General features: G+C 35.0%; 1 protein-coding gene across 1 annotated transcript in view; it reads right to left on the reverse strand.

Annotated features, from left to right (window-relative positions):
• Positions 1 to 1,808: 1,808 nt before the first annotated feature.
• Positions 1,809 to 20,014, reverse strand: part of GPM6A (glycoprotein M6A) — a gene marked incomplete at both ends in the record, with an annotated part of 128,560 nt that continues 110,354 nt past the window's right edge. The window contains 4 exons of the mRNA XM_082314803.1: positions 1,809 to 1,961; positions 9,362 to 9,427; positions 10,721 to 10,797; positions 12,715 to 12,868. Coding sequence (XP_082170929.1) covers positions 1,809 to 1,961; positions 9,362 to 9,427; positions 10,721 to 10,797; positions 12,715 to 12,868 — 450 coding nt within the window. The remainder of the gene's footprint in view (positions 1,962 to 9,361; positions 9,428 to 10,720; positions 10,798 to 12,714; positions 12,869 to 20,014) is intronic.

Consider the following 20,014-nt stretch of genomic DNA (forward strand, 5'->3'; position numbering starts at 1 on the left):
ACTGTAATACCGGTACTGCACATTATCAGAAAACTGTTGACCCCGTAGGACAGCCTAAGTGTAAAAAAACAAAAAAAAAGAAAAAAAAACAAACCCCAAACCAAAAACACAACCAAAAAACCCCCAAAACAAGCAAAAGAAAAGAAAAAGAAAAAAAAATTCAATCAACTAATACTACTTAATGCATTATCATGCCACAAATAACTATAGTATTACCCTCTACTTACTACAAGAATTGTTAAAAATTACTGATGATGCATGACTAGTAATAGTACAAAGAAGAGTTTTACTCAAGAAGTTTTATTAGAAATGCACTTACACTGAGAGAGAATTCACAATGGTCCAATAAGTGCACAAAACTACCTAAGATTTTTAACACTGACAAAAATGTCTTGTCAGGCTACATCACTTTAAGAGACACTTTACAGCATTCTTGTAGCATTAGAAATAGGCAAAAAAAAAAAAAAATCCATCAAATTTGGTCCAATAATACTGACTTTTCTTAAATAGGGTTTTTTGTTTTGTTTTTGATACAGGTAATTCTTTCAAATTAAGATGACCTATCTTTCTGATAACATTTTCCTATCAAAATAAATGTTCAAATATATTACTACACTTTCAAATAATAAGCTCTGTAGTGGTCTTTCACCTTACTTTAACGTAATACAGGTAAACCAATATGTGTAGGAAAGCTAGAAGCCAAGCTATAACATTTATGGAAGTCTCCTTTAATATATCTTTTACAGTTCAAACAGGTGCAATCCATTTAAATTTTTAAAGCAGGTAAAAAGACATCTGACTCCTATGGTCACTGTATTTTTGATATATTACTTTCATAAATGTAGCTAAGCAGTAATTTCTTACATCATCACATGAACAGCTCCAATTTAGCATAACCATCATTGAATTAAAGAGAGATCATTCTGTAAAAAACTATGGATAACTATATCACTTAATTAACAATTGTCTATATACCGTAACTCTTTAACAGGTAGCCGTGGTATTGAATTCCTTCAAAAGGCAAGTGGCCATGCATTGTTAGCACCACGGTCTGCATGCTCACAATACAAACAGGAATTATCACCCATGGAACTTGGAACAAGAGAATATTCTTTAAAAACATCAATAATAATACAATGTTAACAAAGATAAGAAGCACTTTTTTCTTTTTTTTTCTTTTTTTTCTTTTTTATCTTTTTTTTTCTTTTTTTTTTTTTTTACCCACTATTACAAATTTAGAAATTGCACCTTTAATTGTTTAAAATGTTCTTAGGACCTTCATTCAAGTTGATCAGGGTCCATCTGGCAAGTTTTCCAAATATAAAGGAAAGTCATCAGAGTGTTTTCTTTATATATTGTACATCATGTACAATGGTCCCTTTGAAGTATACCTGTAGTTAAAGTAGTTATTGAACTCAAAACTAAAAAGTATAAAAAGCTACTTTTTTTCCAAAAACATATAAGAAACAATGCAAAAGGTGTTATGCATAACACATACAAAGTGATTAAAAAAATCAAACACATATTTGTATTTGACAATAGTTTAGTATCCTTGATCTAGCAGAACTAATTAGCTTAAAAGGATTCAGGAAAGGCTATTTAGGAGCTTTGTGGCAGAGAATGGTCACACAAAGTAAGAACTAATTAAGAAACCAAGTGCTAGACAACCAAGAATTGTACATGGGTGATATGTAAGTCACCCAAACTATCTTTTGTGAGAAGCACTTTCAATTGTTTTTAAAATGGTTGAATGGCCTTTAGTTAAACAACAAAGCATTCACATGTTAGAAAGTAAGACAAGGTTTCTTTTATGTGTAAGCATTAAGCCGCTCTTTAGAGCGAGTAGAATGAATATCATGAAGCTCTTGTTCCTCCTTTGATTTAATATCCTCATATTTTTGCATTCTGCAAGCATCTTTCACGTAGGCCCAGTTGGCAGACAAGACCATGAGATAATGGACCTGTAAGAGAGGTAACACGGAGTTAGGAACCAACAGAGCTAGTCAGAATAGACAAGTTCAAACTTGAAAGCTATAGGGTAGAGATTGGGTTTTCAACAGAAGGAACTAAGCATCATTAAGTGAAGTAGTAGTATAGCAATACGATGTGAAGTTCAAGCTTGAGCTTCATTAATCCTCAGATTACTCAACTCACAGCTGTTACTTTCACCGTGACTAGCAGTTGGTAGCAATGGCTATAAAAAAAGTTAAAAGAACTGAAAAATCAACAAATCATCACTGGTTTACTATTTCAGCTAGTCTGCAAATGTGTGTGGAAAAAATGCCTTCTGGTTATTTGTTATAGACTTTTCCCCATCGAATCATTATTTGTTAAAGTAGTTGCTTAAGGTAGAAATATGCCGTAGACACATCTGTAGTCTTATGATTACCTATCTAATATAATTACAGAAAGATTTGCTTTTTCTTTCTTGTTAAAGTTAACATTAGCTTTCCATTTAGCCATGATTTCTTTCGCTAGCTATTTTGTCAAAAACAGCTAATTTGGGGGGAAAAAAGTCAAAAAATTGAAAAATATGTTCAGCTAGGCAAAATGTGACAAGTTTACAAATAAACTCTAAGTCTTAAAAGGGCACACACATCACCATTTAATTTCGTAATTTTATTTCACTGTTGTATTAGTTATACCACAATTTATTTATGCAATTCTTTAAAATGCATAGAAAACAAAAAAAAAAGTGATTTGTGTGATTTTAAAAGACAACTTCTGTACACATCTTGAATGGAGCAGAAACAATGTTCATGTTCCATGTAAATTTTTGCATATGTAAAAATACATTTATTAATTTTTTTTTTTTTAAGAAAACAAAATTAAGAGCTTTCCAAGTGTTCCATCCAAAAAGAAAATAGAAAATTATCTGAAAAGAAGGGGGAGAAAACCCACAGCCTGTGGTTATTACACAACTTATTGGTGGGTATTGGAGATTGGACCTGACTCACTTGCAGTCAACACATATCTTTGGATGAGCTATGACAATACACTCCCAGAGAGCTTGGCTTATTTATGTTAGCAAATGGGGAGGACAGAATGTCTATGAATACATCTGAAGATTAAACACCAGTTAAAGAATATTGGCAATATTGTCACATGAACAGATGTTTTTCATGTGGCTTTGAATAAATTTAACCTGAAAGTCAGTGAAAGATATCTTACCAGTAGAAAAACTATGTTCTGCAAATGTTTTGCATTATAAATAGAGGATGTAAAACACCCTAATTGCATTTGAGATGGAGCTTAGTAGTTTATAAGAATCACATGGTATGGCTGCCAGTGACTGAGCTTAACAACTGGTAGATGTCCAGTCTTCTGAATGGTGGCAATGAATGATCAAACAAGTGATAAATTTTTACACAATGCTAGCACAAGGAATGAAGCTGAGGCCTCCAAAAATACTTTATTCAAAGTATACTGCTGCCAAAACTACTTTATTCAAAACTCCTCCTTCAGGGGCAGTCACATGCTATCTGCATTCAGTCCCTTTTGGAGTTAGTTTGCCTAGTCATCATGCTTCTATAGTCTATAGACCATCTATAATCTACTTTGGCTGCCTGTTAGAGCAATGAACTGCTCTCCTGTTCACTTCAGGTTTCCAAGTCTGGGCCTTTCAGGACATTTGCAGACTTTGAAAGCTTTCCTTTCAAAGGTGGACCTCAAATGTCCTACCTTCAGTCTGCTAGACCTGCTTGCAAGGAGCCTCTGACTGTCTCAAAACTTGTCCCCTTCTCAGTTTAGGATGTGCTCTGTTGGCTCTGTCGGCTCTGTCTTCAGTCAGAAAATAAAAATGTTCAGTAACAGTATTCAACTGGTTTATTGTAGGACTCTCTGGACACTTATTCCTCCCCTAGCAGGCTTCCAGATACTTCCTGATGAGAACATCTCTTATATTTATGTTAATCAACTGCCTCAGAGGCCACAGGTAATTTCCTGAAATCAAAAGATTCCACCCCTCCTAAGATATCGAGAAACTAAATTAGGATTCAATTAGCAGAAAATGGAATAATCTTAAAAACACCTTGAGATTATGCAAATTCTCCTGTTCATATTGGACTGTTGTAGATACACGAGTATCTTAGATTCATACTAAATGAACAGAACCAATTTAGTGTGTTCTTTCTTTTTTGGAAATGCCAGTGTTGGCTTTTTCCATAAATGTGTGGTGTCAATTGTTGCTGATTAGTGCAGGCTAATGTACATTTCTTAATCTGGATAATTAAGATCAAGGAAAGCATTCTGAAACCCTTCAAAGCACCAAATATTTTCAGTGTCTTTTTTGTCCTGGTGGTTTATGGCAAGCTTTCACCCAGTTAATCCTTATTTGAGGAGTACAGTCTGAGTTGAGAAGTCATTAAATAGGAAGGAGTGTTCAGAGAATCTTTCCTCTAGGAAAAAGAGTACAGATAGTAGTATTTCTACATATCTTTAGGAGTTTCTTAATATCTACAGTACAATACTGGCAGCACAACCTGTGATGATAGTGCAAGTGCTGGAGGTGGCAGCATGTAGTGTGTTTCTCTGGGACACTTTCTGGTCATAATTTAGCACACAGGAAAAAGAAACACCTTGTATCTAACTCAGCTGTTCCAAAAGCTTTCACCATGAGTAGTCTCTGGCTCAGGCATTTCTAGATCAAATGCGAGACACTAATGCTGAATCCCCATTGCACTGAACTAAATGCCTTAAATTTCCTCCGCAGTAAAACTGAGAAAAATCAAAGGAAACAGGCTGGTAATTCTAATAATTCTGTCATCTCAGACAGTTACAATTTGCATCCAATGAAAACACCAGTGCTGGTCCTTTGAGGGTAATATTTCAATTAAAAAATACAATCTGAACCTTGAACAGATGTAGACATGAGAATCACAGAAGTGGGGGTTATCTGAGCAGTGTACTCACATCTTCCCGACCTTTTAAAACACATCTGCCAGAAAACCTTGCAATTGAAGAACACGTGATGAAAATGGGACCACATAGGCACATTTCTTATCGTCACAAAATATTTGGTAACAACCCAGAAAGAGACAAATTTAAACCTTACATCTTGCAGTTTCACTTGGCATTTTTCTTCTACTAAAAAAATAGACAAACTATTCTGAAGGTATATCGGCCACAGTCTGACCTTCATTAAACTCCCATTCTTCACCCATCCCTTCCTTAAAAATTAACATAACGAAATTTCTGGCATAACTGTTGAAAACTCTTGGAGTTCACATTCACTATAGGTAGGATGACTTTCCTGGAAGCAACTACTTAGCTTATATAATGAATATAAGCTCAAATACATATCCATGCTATATAATGACATATATGTTTAGCAGTCCCACCACCTTTGTTTTTTTCTTTAACACCAAGTTCCTAGATAACACACTAAGGAGGCCATCTTTAAGTGGCTGTCTAATTGCATTTCACACTTCTGTGACCTGAATAGCCTGAAGCCAGTGGGGCCCTGTCAAGGCTTATTCAAATTGAAGCAGGGCAGCTTCCACAGTCTGCCTCAGAATGTTTCAATTACAGACATATGCAAGAGTGCAGGGTCTGTCCGTATTCTATGAAACATTCCTGCTTAGATTTCGTCATAAGGTGAAAGTATGCTTCAGTCTTTCAAAACTGTAGAATTGCATCTAGGCTAGGAAGGGTTTTGGTTTGGTTTTGGTTTTGGTTTCCTTTTGGGACATGTCATTACCCTAACAGGGCAGAAGTCTAAATAATTTTTTTCCTCCCCTTACATGCATCTAATATCCTGAAGAAGAACACAATCCTACTCGGGGAGAGAAACTAGACCACTTATACATTCCCCCTGTTCTTGTTTCAGAATTGATTGCATCTCCATCCTACAAGACATAACTTCTGTGGAAGTTCAGGCAGAAGAGTACCTCTCACATGGTAACTTTTGAGAAGGGAAACTGTGTATCTCAAAATTCAGTTTTGCTGTAGTGGTTTTGGGAAAACAGCACAGGCAGGATGCTTGGTGGCCTTACAATCAATCCTTTAGAACTCATATTTACACAACTTCATGTCTTCTGTTTCTACCTGACACAACATTGAAAACAGTAAAACTAACATGTATTACTTCAATGATTATTTCTGTATCCATTTGTTGTCCATTCAGACATGAGAAAGAACAGTAATGTTCAGAATCATACATAGTCCATATTAAGTATTATTCAAAATCTTGGCTATTTTTTCTGTTCTCAAGCCTCAAAAAAAGCATCTGCAACACAAATAATTCCATCAGTGTTTTTTAATCATGGGCTGAAGTCTAAGAATAATAAATTTTCAAAACAAACTGTCCGATATTTTCCTTCTCTGCAAAACAAAGCTTTCCCTGACATATATTGCAAAAATATATGAGTTTTTCTATACATCAGTCCTAACTTGTAGGTCAGTTCCCTTTTACAACCTCAAAACAGCATTCTCCTTTGGAGACTAAAGAGGCAGCTAGTGAATTGTGAAAAAAATTCTAACATTCATATACATATCTGAAACCATGAGACAGATTAAAGTAGTAGATATGGGAAGATTATGACTTGTGACCAAATGGTTTTGCAAGTATTAACAAATATTTTTTGTGGGTTTTTTTTGCAATAAATGACTACATTTTTCTAAAATATATTTCAAAAATGCAGATTAATGAAAAGTATCCTGGTGACAGATGGTCTTAATATTTACGAACAAGCTGATTTCTTTGGTGAATTTCATGACAAATATTGACATTAAAAGAGTTAAAGAAATCTGCACATATTAAATAATCTGGTTCTTGCAAATGTCCACAAATCCGGAAGTGAGGATATAGTGGAGTATATCAATGACATGACTTAAAATGTCATTTAAAAGAGCAGATTTTACCAATTCAGTTATTCAGCAATCTCTTTGATGATGCGCTACTGTTACTAGCTGGTAATAAATACAAAATACTTATTACTTCAGTCAGATAGACTATTCTAGTTTACAGTAATTGTTTGCAAGCAATGTTTTTAAAGTGCAATAAATTCATAAGCTTTCTCTTTCGTAAAGGACTGGTATTTTAATCTCATTTTTCTGTTAAGAAGTCTTGTTAAATTTCACAAATATGGAGAATCATAGAATACCAGGTTGGAAGGGACCTCAAGGATCATCTGGTCCAACCTTTCTAGGCAAGAGCACAGTCTAGATGAGATGGCCTAGCACCCTGTCCAGCCGAGTCTTAAAATTGTCCAGTGGAGATCTGCTACTGTTGTGGATAACTTCATTAAAGACTAACTTCATTAAATCCTATTTGTGATTATTCTTGCAACAGCACATATAGGGAAGCGTGTTGGTTCTCCAGTGACTTAAATGGCTTCTGCACACTTTATTCCTCATCTAGCCCATTGCTGATACCTTACGACATTCTACTAATTAGAGCATAGGATCTGGGGAAAAAAAGATGCTTTCTTCTTTCTATATGAGAAATTTAGGACCAAAATTAATATTCCCTCCCCTAAATTACTTCTTCCTTGGGAAAGCAAGCTTCTCTCAAAGAAAGAGAACCTGTTTACATCTGCTTGTCCAACGACAAAATTCTGAACTTTCCCTCATGTCCTGTCCTCGATCTTTGGGCTACTGTGTCAAGTGTGAAGCACATTGCTCAACCTATAAATGGGGTCTGGTATGCCAGTTTTAAAAATTATCACCATGAAAGAGTGGAATGTGCTAGTCTTCACCAGGAACCTAACATCACAGTGGCAGGTTAAAGACAAACAATTTAATTACAAAATTGAAACATAGACAACACAGTTAGTTACAAACATTTCATAAACCATACATTTACCAGCATTTGGAGACTACAAAATTTACTAGCACTTAGATCCTTAACTTATATTTCTGTTAAAACAGTCAGAGTGTTATCATGCCTGCTCTGTGCAGTCACAGAATCCAATAAAAAGCATACTTGGGTATGGGTAACCCTTCAAAAATATGTGAATACATGTAAGCCATCAGAGTGAATTCCTAGTGGATTAGTGCTTGGTGTAACACATCTATGGCATCTTTGATATGGTACTGTGAGCTTTGAAGGGTTTTTTTTTAAACTTCATTGAAAGTGTCATGTATTTAAACTACGTGGCTCAATGTACCCACTTAATTTTCTTCCACTGACGATGCGTTTGTTTTCACTGAAAATCTTTTGGTGACTATTCTGATTCAAAACTCTTCTTTGAAATGCAGAATTGTTGTCTGAACATATTAGCATTAGATAACTACTACTGAATATACTTCAAAACAATAATGCACCAGAGAACTAATGGTCCCTTGAATATACTTTCCTAACACTAATATAGATATTATAATAATTACTATTTGGTCACCATTTTTCAGCTGGAAGCAGAAAAGTCTCAGTTTGGAAAATCAATTAAATTATTAATATAAATTATATTCTCTCATTATTTGTGGTCTTGAAACAAAAATTACATCAAAAATATATCTTTTTCATTTAGCTATCTGCTGTGTTGGCAGGGTGTCATGTAATACTGAAAAAATGGCAGAGAAGAAAAAAAAATCACTAATGCAACAGGAATACTAGCTTCATTGAATATTCTCTGATTGTCCTTTTTTATAAATATAATTCTAAGGAGAATGAAAAATTTATAGCCCTAGGATTCAGTGAAAAATTACTAGTAGCAGTAGTAGTAGTAGTAGTAATCAACATCACTAACACTTTTCTTATGGAATGCATCAATACCATGTAACAGTCATTTTTCATTTCCCATTCCAGTGTGTATTATACAAACCTACACTGGTACAGAATCCCCATTCTAAATATATCTTTATGTTTAAGCAGACACGGCAGACAAAAGGCAGAAGAGCAGGGCAGCAGCTCATACACTTTTTTCTCAGTGGAACATTCTCATTGGCAAAATGTCATCAAATTCAAGGTAATCTTCATTATTAAAAAAAAAGCAAAAATTAGTCCTAATAGAAAAACTGACGCATTCACATATATGTACAGAACAGACAACAAGAGTCTGCTCCTAAAATAGCAGCATGGCAAGCCTGTGAATACCCAGAAAGGCATAGATCACAAAAGGATATTACTATGGTCATGAGACAGACACGCGAGTTCAGACACTTGTCTGAACACAATAAGAGAATAGTAAAAATTCTTAGCATGTACTCACAGGTGGTTTTTTATTCAAAAAAGTAATCATGATATTCTACTTCAAAGGGAATCCATCAACATAGATTAAGAAAAGATGAGAGAGTATTGCACCACAGAATTATATTTTAGTAATAGGGTTGAGTGATGGTATGGAAATTGAATAAGTGATACTAAGTAACGACCGGAATGTATTAGCAATTCACATGATGAAGGAAGTATTGGGTTGCTTACCATAGCAATGACTGCTGCTCCGGCTCCAGCAAGTGCCACAATGAACAAGTGGAATGTCATGTTTAGCTGCAAAGGGGGACAAAGAAAGAGACTTTCATGGTGGTACACTACACATAAACTGAACAAAAAGTCTGAATAATGTAGAGCAAATAACTACCTTCCTGTTGCCACCCTTCTACGAAAATAATGATTATTAATACTTTTTCAAAAAGACTGACATCACTACATGACATTGTGCTTGTGCCTGTTTTGTTACAATACTTATATCAGGGATGAAGCATAATTCTATTTAAAAATATTGCATTTAAATTATAAAATACGAAACCCCCCAATTATTTAAAAATAAAGTCCAGCACTTTTTTCCTTCTTTTTTTTTTTTTTTTTTTTTTTTACAGTTACAGTACTACCTTACTAGATCTACAAATGTTTGTTTCTCTAGTGGCAGAGACAGCCAAAGAAAATCCCATTTCCCTTCCTTAGCTGTAGCTTTCCATCCTCATATATTGATTTACTTCCCTCCCAAATTTGCCAGTAAAATTTGTTCATAGTGATATAATATAAACCAGGTTACTTAAATAATCCCAGTTAACTGTCTTCTTCACCCCACCCGAAACCAAATGATTACATTTGTTCTTAATTTCAGTGATCTGGTTTACACAGCAGCCACTGAGTGTTGACTGCACAGCAAGGGTTGCATTTTCTTAGATGGTTTTGGTATAAGGACAGATTATGTACCTTCATTCTAAGAAGATTTATTCAAATATAGTAAGAACCAGTGAAATATTTAGCAAAGCACCCTCTGACTTGAGAAGGATCAAGATTTTAGCCTCTCTTTTTGTTTTAGATAGACATAATTTTGTTTGCCCTGTCTTCATCCCTGATCATTTAAAAACAAAATAAAAAAACCTCAGCTGCACTGAAATAGGTGGCCTTTGCCTAAGGGAAAAACTACAAAGAAAAATGTAGTAGGAGTTATTATCCTAACACACTGCAAGATTTGGTCAAATCCATTTGAAATCTTTACTCTCCTGTCACAACAGTAATCACAAGATCTTCAAACAGTGATTCATTATATAGACCTATTCATTGTGCAGCAGGTGCATTAGCTTTCAAAAACATCTCTGGGAAAAATATACATGACAATGGAATTCTTAAAAAAAATACAAGTGTATTTACAAAAAAAATGGTACACGGTAAAAGACTAGGAAAAGTACTTGCTGACTGCATTTTCCACTGGGATTTTATTTCATCACCATAGCTAGAATTAGAATATTCGGAGTAAGAAGAAAATACACATCAGTTACTTCCTACTATAACATATATTACAGATTTGCCAAAAATATTATCACATTTATTCACCTCATTAGAGTCACACATCTTGATGAAACTTTCTGATGTGGTGCAAACCTTCTTTTCCTCTCCAATAGTAACAATACCTGGAGCAGAATAAATATTCACAGCATTTAGTATTCCTAGTACATAGCAGCTTACTTCATATGAGTCAGAAAAGCTAAGAAATACAAATTCTTAGGTGCTTTGCAGAACTTTTTTTTATAACAAAATCAGATTTTGTTGATGATCAGGGGGCTGGAGCACCTCCCATATGAGGACAGGCTGAGAGAGTTGGGGTTGCTTAGCTTAGAGAAGAGAAGGCTCTGGGGGACACCTTATAGCAGCCTTCCAGTACTTAAAGGAAGCCTACAGAAAAGATGAGGAGGGAACCTTTATCAAGGAGTGTAGTGATAGAATGAGGGGTAACAGTTTTAAACCAAAAGTGGGTAGATTTAGATTAGATGGTAGGAAGAAATTCTTTATTGTGAGGGTGGTGAGGCACTGGAACAGGTTGCCCAGAGAAGCTGTGGATGCGTCCTCCCTGGAAGTGTTCAAGGCCAGACTGGATGGGGCTTTGAGCAACCTGGTCTAGTGGAAGGTGTCCCTGCCCATGGCAGGGGGGTTGGAACCAGATGATCTTTAAGGTCCCTTCCAACCCAAACCAGTCTATGATTCTGTGACAATTTCAGCCATCACAAAACTAACATCATCTGTTTAGTAAAAGCCCTAGTAGGAAACATGCAGGTAATAATTTTTCAGCCATTTTTGAAAATATCTTCATTCCAGATTTTGATCAGCACAATAATCAAAACACCAGAAAATTATTTGCAAGCAATATATATACTTACCACGTTGTTCACAAACATTCTTTATTCTCATGTGGGGAAATGTGCTATATAGTGTTTTCAGACATGTTGATCTGGTACAAAGCTTCTTTCATAAATTATAAAAAAGCATTACCCAAACATATACTTTATTATAATAATAGTTTCTTTATCAGCAAGAATAACTAGAATCTGCTGTATTGTTTCCTTTAGCTAATGTCTGGGTACTAAATCAGATTAGTTTGAAGAAAACTGCTATAACTTGGTCATGATGAAAAATGGTACTGTTCTTTCGTGAAAACAGTAATGTGAAAAAATTTGTTTCAGGTTAAGTGAAATGTTTAATATGAACCAAACTGTTTCATTCCCAAGCAATATAGCATCTTTTATATCTCAAAATAGCAATTAAAAAATATCCTGTGGTTTTATATTAGGCCAAGGCAACAAAAGAAAGACTGAAGGAACTGCCTGACAAGAGTATGAGTACCCAAAGCTCTGTGGGCTGAGAAATCATTGAGGCCAGAACATCTAGATTCAAATCAGTCTTTGGCAGAAAGGAACTGAATTCTCATCACCAACACAAGAATTCTCAGACTTTTTAAGATTCCAAACCCCCTTTTGTCCAAATTTCCCATCCCCTCAAAATACACATATGTGTATATCCCCGCTTTATTCTAACCTCCACAGTTCAGGCTTTAGCCCCCCTGTCTCTCTCCACTTGCCTCTTAGAGTGTTACTATTTGTATTGTTGCTCTTCATCACAATTTTTGCAAGCAATGAATCTTGCCCTGTCCCGATTCACCTCTAGGCTCTGCAGAGAGAAATGGTAATCTAGGATCTCCCATCTCCAAATCAGTGTCCTACCACGAGATTAAAGCATCCTTCTCCAGATAAATGACTAATTAAGCATTTTATTCAAGTTCCAGCAATTCCAAAAGAAGAGACTAAACAGAAGCCCCAAGCCAAATTTTCAGTACTCTGGGAAAATGGACAATGTTGATTCAATTTTGTCAGGCCTGGAAATGCACTGCATCTCTAACATAGTGCCTTGACTAGTGGGTAAAAGGATAGAAAAAAAATGTTTAACAATTGTTTCAGAACACTGAAACGTTTCATTTCAGGTACATAGAAGCAAAGCAATATGATGCTTTCTTTTGTGAAATCTTGCTATATATTTCGTGCTCTTCATTGACATACCATACTGGCGAAGATCCAAGCAGAGATTAGCTCCGTCTACTATGGTGGCATTTCGGCAAATAGTCCACAGATTGAAGTACATGTAAACAGGCAGAGAAGTGAAAGCTGTAACGCCCAGCCAGGCCAGCATAAAGATGTATGTCAGCATAATAAACTGCAATAAAAGAGGGAAAAACAAAACCAGTGGTAAGTCAGAACTTAACTGATACTCCATTTCAAAAAAGGAACCACAGAGAAGTAACAAACACATTTCTGACTATTTTTGTCTGTTTCTGTCCTTATTTAAATTACAGTTTTGGTCTGATAATCAATTTGTGATATGGTCAAAGTGAGTGATAGAGCACTAACATGATGTTTCTGAAGAACAATCAGTTATGCTTCCAGAAGTGCAAGCTTACTCCACATCCCTGTCACTCTTGGGCCTATGATTGATGCAAAGCACCACCTCTGAAGTACAGACAGCTGCATGCTTTGTGAAGCGTGTCTCTCCCTCTCTCTCATCACCACTACCCCATAGTTAAGACAAGAAGCCACATGGTTGTTTTTTCCACTATCAATCATGATGCAAAAAATTGGAATGAAATACTATAGGCTTTACTTGTTTTTGCTTTTAAAATATGGATCTTAATAAAAACAAGTCATTATCCATGGCTGCCACAGAATCTCACTGGCAAATCCATTTTGCATTGAACCAATGAGATGATATACTTATCATTTTTTTACTATATTTAGACATATTTGACATCTACATACAAGGGAATTCATCATTCAGAACAAACTAGGGTGCTTACTTTTGTTAATAACAAACGCGTTAAGTTACATGCTTTGCAACATGTGTTCTCCAAAGGCTACACATTTCTTTTTTTAGCCATGAACCTCAAGAGTATAGCAACCTGCTTGTAGGAGGCATTGAATTCTACTTGCCTTCAGGGACAGTAGTTATGCTGGCACGCCCAGCTTCTGTAAATATGTAAGCACGCTACATTACTACACTGGTGCTAACCTAAGACAACTAGCAGACATATTCATCAATAACAAATTACCTTTTCATTTTATGCTGTGGAAAGGATATGAAGATGCTACATGGTTAAATGTGGAAGATAAGTCAGCCTCTAAATGTTGAATCCAAATAGCCCCAAGATTTGATGGCTTCAGAAATGATGATGAATCTAAACACATTACTGAAACAAAAAAATTTCAGCACACTAACATTTTTGTAGCTGCTTACCACAGAAAAACATGGACTCTGAGCTATTTTTGAAAGCTGAATAAGCTGGTCCACAATCTGCTTAAAATTAAACCTTAAAGAGTAAATAAGAGGAAAATGGAAGACATTTTCTAGTTCTCTTTAAAAGTAAGATCTCTCACATCAGGTGATAAAGGAAAAAGCCTAATATAAATACAGATTTTATTTGTGGAAATCAAATAAGATCAGGCTCAGAAGGGTTCTAAAAAGTAGTAAAAATTGTTAGAGGGGCTGGCTTGTCCATGTGATCTGATCATGATCTGATCAGGAAAAGCAATCAAAAAGAAAAAAGGTTTGAATTTTAGGTGAGATAGTTTTATTGCTTTGAAGGTATGGAATGGACATTCTCAAGCAATATTAGAGAGATCTTAATTTGATTTACTTTAACTCACTTCCAAAGAATATTGAATAAAAACCATTTTAATTCTGAGGAAGTGTATTTACATAGGGATTTAATGTAGTTTAATTAATCCAGTTTAAAATTCAACTCAGATTAATTTTTCTGATTGTCCCTAGGTAGATGAGTCTTTCAGCAGTAGTTTGAAAAGCTGCAGAATTTATAGCACTAAAAATAATTATCAGAAGGATGCAGGAAAGTAAAAGATAAAGTGGAACAAAGAATAGAAGTACTCTGTTTAATACTTTGTGTATCTGCTTTCTGTCGTTTTCTTTATTTAGTACTCAACACTTCAGCTTTACCTGCCAGTTTGTAAATTATGAACCATTTTAACTTTTCTCTAATATCAAACGAGTTTAAAAGGGAAACTGATGTGTCTAATTTATGCTTAAAGATTTTTGAAAATGTATTTATGCAGATAATGGTTATCTTCCTTTCCAACTTTTCCCAAAAACACACTTACTAGAAAACCAATTGATAAAATAGAGAAAGTGATAGAAAAGTCCATAATAAATATACACGCTTGAACGTTACAGTAGACTTTTCTGTGTGTCAGTTGCTTTATATAATGGAAATTGTATTCCATCTATTGCAGAGAAAACAGTCAATACAAGTAAATAATGTTCCATATGCACTCCTATTTATTTTTCATTATTGCTCCTTTATTGTTTTCTTTTTTTTCTCTTTCCATATTACAGTGTTAAAGCTAATGAGACAACATCTGGTTCAACCCCAGGCACTCATTTACAAATAATTACTTGGAAAACTACTTGGAAATGTAGATTCACTTCAGGACTATGAATTCCCTACTAAAATGCTATGTCTGATCTTAATTTATTATCAAGCTAAAGAGTTGTACTCAAGTTTTCTAAAGCAGAAGCAAGAAATAAGAAAGAAGGTTCTCAATGTGTTTTCAGAGCAGCCTTTAAATTCCCAGTTTACTATATTCTAGAAGTATTTTAAAGGTAAAACTAGCCTCCTAGCTTATATTCTATGAGTTTGCCAAAACCAGGTAAGTCTGAGGCCTTATTTTTCAGCTTCCTTCTAGAATTTCTGAATTAAATAATATTTCATTAATTTAGTACATCTCTCAGTGTAGTACATGAATAATAATTTAATGGAGAACTAAATCTTTGGTATTAGTTATAATACTGAACTGTAGTAACTGTTTTTAAGAGTGGGCTCTACACAGATTTGGGAATCTTCCTATTTTGTGATTACCACCAAATATAGGAAAAAGATCAGCCTTACTGTGAGCATTACAATTCCTATTTAATACCTTTTTATTTTCTGATCTGTAGTAGGGATGAAACTCTCTGTAGCCTTGCTTGCTTAAGAAGCTTGCTTAAAAATCTGTGCTGAGATAATACAAAGCATTGGTATAGCAAAGAGGGGAAAAAACAGAACTTATTAGCCTCTAAAAAAATCTGCCTTGGGCATAGAATAAGAGCAGGAGAAATCTGTCAGATGATGGCAGCTGGGAGTCACAAGAGATGCCTTCTTAGAGAGAATTGTTTATGGAAGGGATTCTCTTTTAAAAACATGAATCTGTTTGGTCAAATATCTCAGAAAAAGTGAATCAAATGCTGATTTCATTTTAAAAACATATTTTAGAAAAGGAAGAACTTTATTTTTCCTCTTGCAGTCACTTTTGACAGAAGAGCCAGTGCCCAATGATATGTTCAAATTCATGTCATAACACCAAGAAGACAGGGAGAAAAACAGATAAATTTCTGTTGTTTCATGTAAGAATAACTAAAAAGCAAAACTTTATGTTAAATCACTTGGTAGCTATGAGTTATCCCTGGAGGCTGCTATCACTGCTTTCAGTGAAGCAAACCACAAAAATGTGATCTGGGCAATAATACACTTTCTGCTGTAGGGGCAGTAAAAAGCAAAAGGTTAACCTTGCACAAGTTATTAGTTTCTAGCAATAGGAGGTGTTATAAATTCTTGTTGTAATGGAATGAAATTGTGAATTATTTTTTTTAAACCACAGGTGAAGGACTAAAGTATTTTTTTTAGATAATTTTCTCTGCTATTACGATCTTCCCTCTTTGCTCTAGAGACCTTACAAGAAATGCCTAAGGAGCCTGTTCACTCCAGAAATTAAATTCAGAACTCAATCTCCTGAGATTCAAAGGGATCTTGCTCCTTTGAAGTAGCATTCTGCTATGTGACAAGCCAAAGATTTATGAAATAGCAGTACGACATCTTAAAGAGGTACCACAGTTTGTTCTTTAGTATGCTATGTATTGCGTTGGTAGTGAAAATTACTTTCTCTGATCAGTTCAGTTTTCACCCTAAGAAGCCAAACACATAAACCCAAAACAAACTGGAAGTGATAGTGAAATTCGTCTACCAAATCATGAAGGTGAAAGTTCACTAATCGATTCTCAGTTCACATTGGGAAAGAATAGCTGAAGTAGATAATTATTTGAAGAAAAGAAATCTTTAGCCTTTGTAGCGGTTAATTTCCTGTACCAACACCATGGCTGGTAAAACCCTCTTGCCAGATTTTATAAGCATTTCATTGCCAGTAATGGCTTTCGTGAATAATAAATTAGCAAAGTAAGCAAAACCATCAACCCTTCTGGAAAGACTTTTTTATAAAATCTGTTGCACAGATCAATGTCAGGAAGTAGAGATTTCAGAGCATGTTCTGAAATGGCATGTGTACAGTACAACAGCTTTCATGGTGGTCATAGCTGGTTGAAATCCTGTTTCCACAGAAAACATTACCCAAATCCCATCTATTTTAATAGCATCAGGATTTCAGTTATTGGTTTCTTTTTAAAATTTATGGGTACTGGTCCCACAAAAAGCATATTCATTGAATTTCAAACACTGTTCTAGTTTTAGTTTTGTTATAAATATTTTAATACCCCTGAAGAAACATTGTATGATTGCTTCAGTAACCCTAGGGATGGAGAGAATGAAATCATGTCTAAAAGGTACTGTTACTACAGAGAGATGGATTGAAACGGAAACAAAGTAAACTCCAGTTGTTTTATTGCATAAGGACACTGCTGCTTACTACAAAAAAATAATATAGAAACATAGCAACAAATTCAAAAGTGCCTGAATAAAACTTAACTCCAGAAACCCCACGTTGCCATGTAATTTTATCTTTGTTCCAAACCACTCAGTACTTACATTTACACTTCCTCTCAATTTAATCATGTACCTATTTCATACGAACTCCCTGACATGAGCTCTCAACCCAGAGAGCTGTAAGATGTACATCTTGCTGTGCTTATAGCTCATTTAGATTTATGATCCAATGACACACACACAAAACCTCATTTTTTACTTTCAGCTCAATGATCTAAGAGATTCCTTCCAAGCCTCTTCACAGGCTCAGAAATTCTCTTTCACAGTTTTTGCAGAGATCAAAACTGCATCTACAGAGATCACGTACCTCCATCCTGCCAAAAGCCTATTATGCTTCACTATGGAACCCTGCCAGCGCAGAACATCACCTGAAGATGAGCCCAGGGTTAGCCCGGCTGTCTCTAACTGGAATACTGGGAGGCACCTGACCTCTGTAGTGCCTTCTGTAGTCCTGGCTCTGGGTCCAGTTTCCCAATTGCACATCAGAACAAGGCCCCGTGTGTCATTTGATGGCAACTCAGAAGCATGAAAAGGAAGATCTTTTCAATTTCTTCCTGAATTGCCCTGTCTCTCTAATGTCACATTCACTTTCAATCGTCTATACATTTGATTTCAATACTAATAAAAAGTTATTTAGCTTTAGCACTTTGCCCAGCTTTAAATTCATAAATGTCCTTTGGCTTTCAGGCCTTCTGCATCAGTCTTGACCATTTTTCCTAGGTGAAATTCCTCTGGGTTAATGCTACTGGCTCCTTACCCTGTGCACATTCTGCATAAAGACATTTACATACCCTTTTAAAATGATTTATTGCAGTCGCCACATATTTTCTCAAATGCTGAACTTCGTCTTGATGAAGTTGTACTGATAGAGTGCATAGTTCTTTCTGCAGTTTACAAGAAGTCAGACTTAAAAGTACTACACGTGTTCCTACCTCAGACCTATTGTTTATTTGCATTCAATTTTCTATAATGTAGGGTTCTGCCTACCACTTGCCATCTACAGTCCAGAGTCAGTTACCTCCTTTGATCAATAAACCTTTATCATAGATTAGTGTAAATATTAGATATTTTGTTCCTGTTCACAATCTGTATTTTTTACACTACAGGTGTTTAGTTCTTTTTACTTTTGGGAGGTTCAGAATTCATCCAACAGAATTCTGCAATTTTTGCACTTTTAAAGAAGAATCTCTAAATAAATACTTTAACTTCTTCCTAATGTTTTTTGCAACAGCATCTTAAATGTTTAGTTCCCTATATGCAAGTACAAGAGAGAGCAAATGGAAAACTCGTTGAGTTCCTCTGGAAAGGATTTTAACATTGCAGAAGCTAAAACAGCCTTTACTGCTTAATTAAAAATGTTAGGTTGCCTAGAACCAGCAATACTATTCTTATTTATTTAAATCTAAATAAATCATAATATTTTCTTAAGCGGTCAAATGAGAAATTGAAAAAGTTATACAGATGTCTTTAAACTCATGATATATCAACACTTAATATGTTACAGATCATCCTTTGCCACCCTAGCCAACCTCTCCTGGTATTCATACACCTTCTTCTTACACACAGTAGGAAATCTAAATATGTTTAAGAAGGACTGTTTAGCTCACAACCAAATGGCCTCCTCTAACATTCTCATTTCTGTGCTGACTAGCATCCCTTACATTCATGTCTCACTCCTGAACAGAAGTAAAAGATGAAGCAAAAGTATTTCAACTTATCTCATTTTACATATAATGCTGCTGGAAGAAAGAGACTGATGTTCTGATATTACCACTAAATGCACTATGAATCACAGAAAATACACATTTACGAAGTCTTTTCTGCTTGGTCTAAAATATCACTCTCATTGCTAACAATCACTTGTTGGACATTTATTATTGCCTCTACAAAACATGTTCATCCTATCTCTCTCTGACATATTACATTCCTAGGCACAGCTCCAAGAGTCTTGTTGAAACATGGATACATTTCATGCTATGCTATTACTGTCATGTGGTTGATTCTTCTTGGCTTGCATTCAAGTCAACGGCTTCAAGAGAAGGGGAAGAAAAAAAAAAAGCCAATATTGGTCCAAGTTTTCTTCATAGCGGGACAAACTTCTCAGGTTTGCCTAATTGCAATTCATCCATATACTAAATACTAGCTAATGTGACATTCCTTAGATTATTAAAAATTATTACCAGAAAATTATTACATCACTGATATTTTAAATTTTGAAGCATCCATTTTATGGAACTGTTTTTGGGGTTTTTTTTAATACATTTTTCTTCTACAGACATTTTAGATGGATGAAAAACTGATTTTGACACAACTAATACTTTCTGCTTTTCATCAGCACATACATTTTTCTAAAATTTCCTTTAAATGTGTATTTCAAGGTTGCAATATTCTACACATGATGTCTATTGCTTTGTAACTATTTAGATGCCTATAAAAAGCTGGTTCACTTTCTAATTTACTCCAAATTGATTTACTGGTAGCAGTGGGGGAGGAGATTTCCACAGCTGTATCAGAAATAAGAAAAGAAGATTCTTTAGCAAATT

The sequence above is a fragment of the Platalea leucorodia genome, assembly GCF_965183815.1.
Source record: "Platalea leucorodia genome assembly, chromosome: 6".
In the NCBI taxonomy this organism is placed as follows: Eukaryota; Metazoa; Chordata; class Aves; order Pelecaniformes; family Threskiornithidae; genus Platalea; species Platalea leucorodia.